Source organism: Lipotes vexillifer, unplaced genomic scaffold (assembly GCF_000442215.2).
Source record: "Lipotes vexillifer unplaced genomic scaffold, Lipotes_vexillifer_v1.1 scaffold717, whole genome shotgun sequence".
NCBI classification, from domain to species: Eukaryota; Metazoa; Chordata; class Mammalia; order Artiodactyla; family Lipotidae; genus Lipotes; species Lipotes vexillifer.
The window spans coordinates 4,396,845-4,409,112 of record NW_006798707.1 but is presented as its reverse complement, the minus strand read 5'-3'; the positions used below and the strand labels follow the sequence as shown (position 1 = coordinate 4,409,112).

Below are 12,268 nucleotides of genomic sequence, written 5' to 3'. Positions count from 1 at the left end.
CCCGTTGTTTTTGATGTCTGTCTCCAGTGGCTAAGGTTGGTTCAGTGGGTTGTGTAGGCTTCCTGGTGGAGGGGACTAGTGGCTGTGTTGTGGTGTATGCGGCTAGATCTTGTCTCTCTAGTGGGCAGGTCCACGTCTGGTGGTGTGTTTTGGGGTGTCTGTGGACTTACTATGATTTTTCAGCTTCTTGAAGAAGCCTTACCTGAGTATTTCAACACTACATGATCTCTCTTTACTGAACACACCTGTGATTGTGTAATGTAATTAAGTATAATATTTTACACTGTGTACCACAAAACTTGGCATGTAATTATACTGTCATATTATTTTTTAGATATTTCCATGAGTACTATTCTTATCTATCCAGGAAGATGATAAACTTCTGGAAGGCAAGGTCATATTCCACGGAGTGTTTGACCCCTCACTCCCCACTACTTTAACCTAATTTCAAGTTATCTCAAATGTGCACACTTGTGCCACCTAATGGTGAAGGTAATTATTGCATGGTTACAATTCAGTAACTGGCTTACAAAGCATATAACAGAACCAGATAATGGTTGGACCAAATCATTACTTGTTTAAAATCAAAGAAGAATAAAGCTACTACTGTTAAAAATAATACAGCAGCAGAGACGATAATGACTATAACTAAATTTGGGGGCATTAAGTTAAAATTTTTAAATTGTGTGATAGATTTCTTAAAGCTATATAAGTAAAAATCAAAACCAAAACACTTTCTCATGTAAAACCTTCTTTTCTCTAAGTTAGCAACTTCCTTTTGGGTTTGGGTTAATCTTAGTACTGAAAAAGGTTATATAATCACATATTGAAATGTCCTGTGATTAGAGGTACATATGAAATAAATCTTCCATGACAGATACTGATCAGTGTAATATACATTGCTCTGGGAAGATGGTAAGGACACTGTGCTTATCTTTTCAGACGAAAGAAAATATTACCCTCAACTAATACTGATTTAGTCTTCATTATGGGCAGGACAATCCATACCCTTAAGAAGGTTATGATCTAGTAAATGTATAAGAGCAAGTACAAAAATGATGGAAATCAAGGTACTCAGGGAAAACTTTTTACCATTATTATTACAAGAACAACACATCTGTATAATGTTATATAATGGGTGTTATATTTCAGGTTAAGCGTGTGTTTTCTAAATGTTCTTAATCTTGGTGAAATAAATTCTAAAGAGACGCTCAGAAACTACTTTCTTTGTTTTGCATTTTCTCTTATTCAGCGCTTCCTGTTAGGACTTCTTATCCTTAACTTCTTGATGTCTTGAATTTCTCATCTGCCTGAACTTGTGCTATTAATATCAGAAATAGTGAATTCAGTTACAGGAATGAGTGAGCAATAAAGATGTTACCTAATGATAATTGGGTTTTTTAAATTTAATTTTTATTTTATATTAGAGTTTCGTTCATTTACAATGTTGTGTTAGCTTCAAGTGTAGAGCAAGGTGATTCAGTTATACATATATCCATTCTTTGGATATACATATCCAATGGATACGTATATCCATTCTTTTTTAGGTTCTTTTCCCGTATAGGTTGTTACACATTATTGAGTAGAGTTCCCTGTGCTATATAGTAGGTCCTTGTTAATTATCTATTTTATATATAGTAGTGTGTATGTGTTAATCCCACCCTCCTAACTTATCCCTCCCCCACCCCACCTTTCCCCTTTGGTAACCATAAGTGGGCTTTTGAAGTCTGTGAGTCTTCTTCTGTTTTGTAAATAAGTTAATTTGTATCAATTAAGTCCATCTGGTCTAATGTATCACTTAAGGCCCATTTTCTTACTGATTTTCTGTCTGATCTGTCCCTTGATGTAAGTCGGGTGTTAAAGTCCCCCACTATTATTGTGTTACTGTTGATTTCTCCTTTTATGGCTGTTAGTATCTGCCTTACATACCGAGGTACTCCTATGTTGGGTGCATATATACTTACAATTGTTATATCTTCTTCTCGGATTGATCCCTTGTTCATTATGTAGTGTCCTTCCTTGTCTCGTTTAACAGTCTTTATTTTAAAGTCTGTTTTATCTGATATGAGTATTGCTACTCCAGCTTTCATTTGATTTCCACTTGCATGGAATACCTTTTTCCATCCCCTCACTTTCAATCTGTATGTGTCCCTAGATCTAAAGCAGGTCTCTTGTGGACAGCATATATATGGGTCTTGTTTTTGTATCCATTCAGCCAGACTATGTCTTTTGGTTGGAGGATTTAATCCATTTACATTTAAGGTAATTATCGATATGTATGTTCTTAATGCCATCTTGTTAATTGTTCTGGATTTGTTTTCTTTTTTTGGGGGGTGGTTTTTCTTCCCTTCCTCTTTTGTTTTCTGCTTTTGTGATTTGATGACTATCTTTAGTGTTGTCTTTGGGTGCTTTTTCTTTCTTGTGTGTGTATCTATTATAGATTTTTGGTTTGCGGCTCCCATGAGGTTTTGATATAGCAGTCTCTCTCTCTCTCTCTCTCTCTCTGTCTCTCTGTCTCTCTCTCTCTCTACATACACACACACACACACACACATATATGTGTATATATATATATACACACACATATATATGTGTGTGTATATATATATATACACACACACACACACACACATATATATGTGTGTGTGTGTATATACACACACATGATTAAATTTTAAGCTACTGGCCTCTTAATTTCAAATACATTTCCAACATCCTGCACTTATACTCTCCTTTTCTCACAGTTGCTGGTTTTGATATCATATTTGTGTGTGGATGATTTCCTACCTTTACTGTATGTTTGCCTTTACCGGTGAGCTTTCTCATTTGTAATTTTGTTTGTAATTGTGGCCTTTTCTTTTCCAGCTAGAGAGGTTCCTTTAGCATTTGCCGCAAAGTTGGTCTGGTGGTGCTGAATTCGCTTAGCTTTTGCTTGTTTGTAAAGCTTTTGATTTCTCTGTCAAATCTGAATGACAGCCTTGCTGAGTAGCGTATTCTTGGTTGTAGGTTCTTCCCTTTCATCACTTAAAATATTATATATCATACCACTCCCTTCTGGCCTGCAGAGTTTCTGCTAAAAAATCAGTTGATAACCTTATGGCAGTTCCCTTGTATGTTATTTATTGCTTTTCTCTTGTTGCTTTTTTTTTTTTTTTTGCGGTACGTGGGCCTCTCACTGCCGTGGCCTCTCCCGTTTGCGGAGCACAGGCTCCGGACGCGCATGCTCAGCAGCCATGGCCCACGGGCTCAGCCGCCCCGCGGCATGTGGGATCCTCCCGGACCGGGGCACGAACCCGCGTCCCCTGCATCGGCAGGCGAACCCCCAACCACTGCGCCACCAGGGAAGCCCTCTTGTTGCTTTTAATATTTTTTCTTTGTCTTTAATTTTTGTCAGTTTGATTACTATGAGTCTTGGCATGTTCCTCCTTGGGTTTATCCTGTATGCGCTCTCTGTGCTTCCTGGACTCGGGTGACTGTTTCCTTTCCCATGTTAGGTAAGTTTTCAGCTGTTATCTCTTCAAATATTTTCTCAGGCCCTTTCTCTCTCTTTTCTCCTCTGGGACCCTTATAATGTGAATGTTGATGTGTTTAATGTTGTCCCAGAGGTCTCTGAGACTGTCCTCATTTCTTTTCATTCTTTTTTCTTTATTCTGTTCCACAGCAGTGGTTTCCACCAATCTGTCCTCCAGCTCACTTATTCATTTTTCTGCCTCATTTATTCTGCTATTGATTCTGTCTAGTGTATCTTTTATTTCAGTTATTATATTGTTCACCTCTGTTCTTTAAAGCTTCTAGCTCTTTATTAAACATTTTTGTATCCTCTGTGTGCTGTGCCTCCATTCTTTTTTTCTGAGATCTCAGATCCTCTTTACTATCATTACGCTGAATTCTTTGTCAGGTAGATTGCCTATCTCCACTTCACTTGGTTGTTCTTCTTGGGTTTTATCTTAGTCTTTTGTCTGGAACATATTTCTCTGCCACCTCATTCTGTCTAACTTTTCTGTGTTTGTGGTCTCCACTCCTCAGGCTGCAGGACTGTAATTCTTCTTGGTTCTGGTTTCTGCCCCTGGTGAGTGAGGTTAGTCCAGGGGCTTGTGCACACTTTCCTGGTGTGTAGAGCTGGGTCTTGTCCCTCTGGAGGGCAGGGCCGTGTCAAGGGGTATGTTTACAGGTGGCTGTTGGCTCAGGACAACTTTAGGCAGCCTGTCTCCTGATGGGTGGGGCTCACCCTGTTGGTTGTTTGGCCTGTGGCATCCAATCACCGGAGCTTGCAGGCTGTTGGGTGGGGGCAGGTCTCAGTGCCAAAATGGCAATCTCCAGGAGAACTCATGCTGATGAGTATTCCCTGGGGCATCCACCATCAGTGTCCTTGCCCACAGTGAGCCACAGCCAACCCCCCGTCTCCCCAGGAGACCTTTGAAGACCCACAGGTAGGTCTGGCCCAGGCACTTATGGAGTCACCGCTTTGCCCTGGTCCCTGTGCATGTGAAACCTTGTGTATGCCCTCAAAGAGTGGAGTCTCTGTTTCCTCCAGTCCTGTGGAGCTCCTGCACTCAAGCCCCGCAGGCCTTCAAAGCCAAATGCTCCGGGGGCTCCTCCTCCTGATGCCATACCCCAGGCTGGGGAGCCTGACATAGGGCTCCCATCTCTCACTCCTGTGGGAGAACCTCTGTGATATAATTATTTTCCAGCTTGTGGGTCACCCACCTGGTAGGTATGGGATTTCATTATATCTTGAAAGCACCCTTCCTACCATCTTGTGGCTTCTTCTTTGTCTTTGGGTGTAGAATATCTTTTTTGGTAGGTCTGAGTCTTTTTTGTTGATGGCTGTTCAGCGGTTAGTTATGATTTTGGTGTTTTAGTGAGAGGTGAGCTCAAGTCCTTCTACTCTGCCATCTTGTCCTCATACATTTCTTCAGTAATTGGTTTTAATATGTGGTCTCCAGGCTTCCATTGGAATATTTATTTATAATGGCCATTTGTTTTAAGAGCAACCTTCTTTTTCACTTAATTGATAAACAAAAGCAGATCCCAGAAAAGATCAGGAAGTTGTGCTGGGTGGGCCCTTTCTGAGTCTTAGATTTCTTTCCTAAAATGATACTCTGACTAGATGACTTTGCCTGCTCTCCCTGTCATCTCAGGTAGGACCATAACCACTTCCCTTGTGACTCCCATCCCTCTATGATCTGGCCATTTAGCCTCTTCTTTCTTTTAAAGTATTTTCCTTGAAGAAAACCATCCAGCTCACTATTATTACAAAGGTGCTTTAACTAAAATCACACTATAAATATACGAGGCATCACATTACAGTAGAAAGAACACAGGTTATTCAGTCAGACAAACCATGTTCCAATAACTTTGAGCTGATTCTTCAATTTCTGCTTCAGTTTTGCTCTACAAGTTAAATACTGGTAACTACCAGGACAGTTGTTGTGAGGGTTAACTGACCTTACACATACAGAACACTTAGCTTAATGCCTCGTACTTAGTAAATGCTCAGTGAATGTTAGCTGCTGTTACTATTATAATTATTGTCATCATATTTCTTGTTTCTATTATTATCATAGTGTATAGGACCCATTCTACTTTTCTAACTGAAGTAAATGGAGTCATCTAACTTTCTTTAGTTGAAGCAAATGAAGTCATCTGTGTTTCTTTCTTTACTGATACAGAGAAGGGGGAAAAATCAGTTGCCACTTCTGGCAGGAAAAATGACATACTGTGGTTGTTGACTAGTACTCTGAGTGATGACTAAGTAATACATGCTCCCCAAAGTTATAAATCAGTTTGCTACTAAAATATTTTCCAGATTTCAGAACAGAGAGCTCTGTAGTTATATCCTCATCCACTATAAAATAATCTCTCAACTATCCTGCCTGCAATTAAACAGATCTTTATTAGCAAAAGATGTGTTCCAAGAGCATGTTCCATGATGTCAGAAATACTTTTAAAGTAATCATTAAATACTATAAAATATCAGATTGTTAGAAAATAAAAAACATATTGTTGAATGAGAAGGGAGAGTCTAAATTTAATGCCACAGTAAGTGGTACCATGTTTTGGGGAAGAAAAACAAAAGAACAAAAAGCAGCAGCATCCCTGTTTTAATGTCTTGGTACCCCCCCCGTCCTATTCCATAGGCATAAAGAACTGTGTTCTCCACGAGCTTCTATGGGTAGATGGACACTCACTATTCATACACAATATGACCATAAAGCCCATGTTTCCATTTCATGTTAGTTATAACCACCGAATTCCAAAAGCAAGCCAAACTAACAGGGACAATATTTTTAGTTTACTATGTGAACTAACAGTAATGTGATTTTGGATTGACTATGCATTTCTTTTATATCATGAGTACTTAGTTGTAAAGATGCTTCGTTTTGGCAGGGTTCACTAAATGAGGTTATACTTTACATCTTAAAGCACATTAAACCCTAAGGGAACAATAGTGATGCCAATTAGGGTAAGAAGTAAGAACTTTATACCTTTTCTTATATAATGTTTCAAGGCCTTTCATGTTAGGCACAAGCAGTTTTAAGACAACATAACAGTTATCAAATGAAGGTGATAATTTGTCACAGATGTCACCTTTATACAATATGGCTTGCTAGAAATCAGAGTGGAGAGCAGAAACATGCAAACAAGATTTTTCTTCTGCTAGGTGACTCTGGGCTTTGACTTGTTCTTGTAAAATTAATAACACTTCAGCATGTTTCTGAATAGTTCCTTTTTCGTATATATCCATATGTCTGTTATCCATTTGTATATACATGTGTGTATGAATATATAAGTATTTACATATGCAGCTATAACAAAATGTCCAACTGGTTTTTTTTCCATAAAAATATCAAAATGTAAACATTTAAATGGGTGTGATATGGTCAATGCAATCACCTTGGCTCCAGATGCCCTTCAACAGACACAGCTCTAGAGGACGTGGGGGTGGGGAGGGGGTAGTGTGAGCCACAGAGTAGGAAGCAGAAGAACAAGGTTCCATCCATGATCTATGAAAATTTATGAACAACCCTGGATGCCACTTCTATTTAACAACAAAATACAGGTAGCAGTACTTGCCTTCCTACCAACTGGAATCACTCGTTGCAGTGAGTGGAATAATGAATGTAAAAATATTTTTTAAGCTATAAATAACTATATTATAAGTGATAAGATACTTTCAAGACAGTTTTGCTGCTTTGAGAAGCATTTAAAAATGGAATGATAGTCTAACTGTATGTATTATTTTCTGTCTATTCCAAAAAAGAAAAAATGTTTTGTTTTTGACAAAGATTCTTTTATATTTCTAAAGAATACATAATAAAACATTTTAGTGCATGGGGTCAAGTTAGCATAAAAATACAGTATCTCATTTCTTGAGATAAAGTATGAAAAAGTGCTTTGTAAATTCAACAGAGTTATATGTGAAGTTTAGCAATTTCTGCCACTTATATAAAAAAGTACACTTTGAGATGGGTGCTTACCTTCTCTTAGACGGTCTACTACAAAAGTAAAGCCTGTAGTCCTTGGATGTAAGACATATTCATATTTCTGAAGTCCATTCTTTTCAGCAAATTCATTACTTCGAGCCGTGCTATTTTCTAAACAAAACAATAGGCCATTAGAAGCCATAAAATAAAGGAAGATAAGTGAGGTAAGGAAATGGTGCAGAATTTCTTGGATAAAAATGGCAGTTAATGTTTCTGTAATTAATATAACATACCGAATCAAATGGTAAGACAGAAATACTTTAGTAAATCCCTAACAAAGATCCCAGGGTTACCTACTTATTGGAATTTTGGAAATTTTATAATAAGGTATTAATAGATGTTTTATAACAGTTTATAAATTCATATTCAAATCCTTAAAATTCTTTAAGAGATTTCATAAAATAGTCAATATACAATGAAAACTGAAATACAAATAAAATACTAATAACTAAAATTTTCATAAAATAGTCGTTACATAATAAAAATTGAAATACTAAAATATAAAGATGAAATAAAGTAAAACTAAAATAGAAATAAAACATAAGGATCTAGACATCCATAAGAAATAACTAACAATTTGCCAAATATATCAGATCAACATTTTTTTAACCCAATAATTTAGGGCTTCAGTGCAAACTGAAATATCTGCCTTACTCAGGCACAGAGCACACTAATATTACTAACCAACACCACTCCACGACAGAATGGGCACATGATTAGCACACCATGTACAAACATCTGAACATGGTTTGGCTGAATATAGTTACTGAGTCAAGTATATGTTCCAATTGTTGGCAAAATCTTCTTTTTCCATTCCATGAGGTAACTTTATAAGTTCCAAGAAGAACCAAACCCATTATTCAGCAATTATATTTGGAAAAAGTAAAGTGTTCAGAAATTTGGCCTTAGCTGCTGGGGGAGATCATGAAATACCTTCTGATGACAGCAGACGTTAGAACCTGCAATCCTCAGCGGCATCCTGAAATTTATAGACCGTTCCAAGTCACCAGGAAAAACCCTATATGTAAAAATACTACTTTCTGAGGAGTAAATTTAAGACCACAGAATCCTCAAGATCTCAAAAAACTACAGATGGATTCCACGACACTAAAATATTCAAAGAACACTCCTATAAACTGAGTCAAAAAATTAAACAGATCTCCAGCAAGTCAAAAGTAAAAGCTCTAAACAAGAAAAGTAATAAGCTCCTCTCACATTCCTTTGAGGGGAATATTCTGGGCATGGGACTACAGAACAGTATGTTATAGACAACTGGCAGGACCTTACATGGGACTGGGAATCCCAGAGACACCACCAAGAAGAGCAGTTAACTCCTCTTCAGTTTGTCCTTCCAGCTGGTCACAGACTTGGGGGATCTGAGGACAAAACTGAAAGCTGTTGTAGAATGTGAATACGGTGGAAGTAATTCTAAAAGGCACAGGCACAATGTGGGAAGTAAGAAATAATCACAGATCAGAGATGCAGATTTTCCCCTCCATCCCCACTTTATCTACCCACCCCCAGACTGTGATGATTAGGACTGACAGACTAGCACCCCACTTTCTCACCACAATCTCCTATCTCGTTAGCCTGCTCCCTGTAACACTCCAATGCCAGCACGCCTACCACTCCAGTGAGACTACTGGCTGCTCGGATGTTCTCAAACCAGCCAGGCATATTCCCACCTCAGAATATGTGCAATGGTTCTTCCCTCTACCCAGAATGCCTTCTACCCAGACATCTGCATGATTTTCTGCTTTGTTCATTTAGTCTCTCCTTAAATAAGAACTTAAGGGGCCTCCTCAAACCACCTTATATAAAACAACACCCTATGTCCCCATCTTTTATTACTCTCTCTCCCTCTCTCTCTCTCTCCTTATCTTGCTTTTCTGTACAGCATTTATGAATACCAGACATATTTTTATTATTAGTTTTTAATCTGTTTTTCCTCATTAGAAAGTAAGCTTCATGAAAAGTCTCATGAAGAGACTTTTTTGTATATAAAGCTCCAGGCACTCATATATCTATTAAATGAATAAGTTTTACATACAAGGGTGTTTAATTGCATGTAATATTATATTTGTTAAAACCTAGAAAAGCTTTCCTTTCTTAAAACAAAACAGGAAATCATAATATACCAACTGTGATGGTTAATTTTATGTGTCAAACTGACTAGGCCAAAGTACCCAGATATTGGTCAAACATTATTCTAGATGTTTCTGTGAAAGTGTTTTTTGATGAGATTACTATTTAAATCAGTAGACTTTGAGTAAAGCAGACTATCCTGCATAATGTGGGTGGGCCTCATCCAATCAGTTGAAGGTCTCAAGAGAAAAAGACTAATCTCCTCAAGCAAAAAAGAATTCCGCCAGCAGACTGCCTTTGGACTCAAACTGCAACTCTTCCCTGGGGTCACAGCCTGTTGACATACCCTGTATATTTCTGACTTGCCACCCTCCAGAATCCTTAAATTCCTTAAAATAAATTTGCCACCCCCCCCCACCCGTTCTCTCTTTTTCTCTCCCTCTCTCCCTTTCTCTACACACACATGTGCACACACACACACACACACACACACACACACACACACACACACGGTTCTGTTTTTCTGGACAACTTTGACTAATGATGTGAGAGAATACAATATTAAGTACAAAGAAAAGTATAGTTCTGGTTTTCCAATTTTAAAATTATGTGTATGTGTGCACATATATACGCCTATGGATGTGTGTATGTATACGTGTATGTGTGTGTGCACACGTGCACGTGTGACCAAATGACCCAAAAACAATGGAACAAAATTAGAATAGTGCTTCTTTATGGGCAGTGGGATTAGAGTAATATTTGTGCTCCCTTCTATGTTTATAAATTTCCCCCAAATAACATATATTACTTGCATAAGCAAAAAAAAAAAGTTATAAACAACAATAATATATGAAAATAGAATATAAAGTTAATTTAAACGTACTAATTTGAAAATGTGCAAACACGTTGGATTCATAACTTAAAGAGGATTATAAAACATTCTCTTTGGGCTTAAAAACCCAACTGTAAAGTTAACTGTGGTAGTTAAAAACACCTTTGAGTTAACAGATACGTTTTCAAACCAAAGGTATTTTGCTAGCCTACTTAAAAAAAAAATCATATCCCAACTCAAAACTACTTGTAAAATACTGTTTAAAAAAATTTTTTTTTTAACTTCAAGATCAGTCTATTTATTTCCTCTATCTCGCAAATAGTCTGGCTTTTGCAAGTTGGCCTTAAAATGTAAATACTGTTTTAACTTTAAAAATATTCAACTACATTATGTAAAAATAAGTACTCTGGACCCTGAAAATATTCAACTAGATGTTAAGTTCATCACCTAAAAAAGACACTTGAAAATACAGACTGAAAAGTTTTAAATATCTACTTTATAAACTCTGAAGGTCTAATGTATGAATACTGATGTACCAAAGTAACAGCAACCCACGAGCTTTTATCCCATTAGCTTTCAATTACTAAATAACTTCCACAGTTGCCACTCTTTAGTGTACATTTTGGCATTCACAAAATCTATCATTTCAGTAAATGACTTTCTATACTCTAACAGATGATATTTCAATACTCAAATTTAAGTATTATACATTCTAAGGATTAAAAAAATGTAAATATGGCTGTCTGTCCATTGAAATTTCCTAATGATAGTTCGGTTCTGGGAATCAATCAACTTACAACTTACAATATATTTTCAAGCTTAAACAATATGCAGCCAATATTATGCTCAGTATTACCTTCTGTGACCCAACGACTATTAGAATTTTAACTATAAAAATCAAACATATACAGTAAGTATAATTTAGTACCTAATACTAGTATATAAAAATTGCCATGCTTCATTTAGCTCAGTTCCAATCTGTCATACATTAGTCAAAGATCTCTTCCTTGGTATTAATGGTAAATGTTTCCCAAAATACTTTAATTCCCTATTAACATATTACAGTTTAGTCACCCATTCACCTACTTAAGTAGTTGTGTAATTTGTGTTTTCCATCTTGCACTCTTTTTTGGGGTACTGGGTTCCATAAATTACTATGTCCACAGAGTGAATTAGATTGTTCATTTACTTGTCCTCCTCTCAGGTTCTAAGGGTTGCCTTTCTTGGTAGCTCTTAGTTGCCTCGATCTAGTATTGAGGATTTAGAATACAAATTCACAGGGATCTCTCCGTACTATTTGTGAGTTTTAGATTTCAGTTCTAACCTGCTTTAGTCTGTCTTCCCCTGTACAGCAGACGTTTATACACTGGGTCCTTCTCAAATTCTGCTGTATTTTTCTTAAAGTAACCAGGGTACTAAAGCTTTTGAATTTTGCTCTTTTGAGTTGAAGGATTCTATAAAACTACTTCCTGTTGTAGCTTACTCCCTCCCCCAACAATATTCATCAACCAGAGCAGTTCTTCTCTCCGTCTTAGAAATCCTAGACTGCAATAGAAGGCTTCACCTGCAGAAATGACCTGTGGTTCAAAAAAGATGTGAAGCCCACTGATTTAGTAAGAATGAAAGACTGCATTTTGTTTTTAATCTTTTAAAGAATTCCTTGAGGGCTTCCCTGGTGGCGCAGTGGTTGAGAGTCTGCCTGCTGATGCAGGGGACACTCTCCCGGGTTCATGCCCTGGTCCGGGAGGATCCCACATGCCACGGAGTGGCGGGGCCTGTGAGCCACGGCCGCTGAGCCTGCGCGTCCGGAGCCTGTGCTCCGCCACGGGAGAGGCCACAACAGTGAGAGGCCCGCGTACTGCAA

General features: G+C 37.6%; 1 protein-coding gene across 2 annotated transcripts in view; it reads right to left on the bottom strand.

Moving 5' to 3' along the window:
* Positions 1-12,268, bottom strand: part of LCLAT1 (lysocardiolipin acyltransferase 1) — a 200,036-nt gene that overhangs the window by 74,417 nt on the left and 113,351 nt on the right. For both annotated transcript variants that reach the window (XM_007470879.1, XM_007470880.1), the window contains one exon: positions 7,482-7,598. In XM_007470879.1, the coding sequence (XP_007470941.1) occupies positions 7,482-7,598 (117 nt within the window). The remainder of the gene's footprint in view (positions 1-7,481; positions 7,599-12,268) is intronic.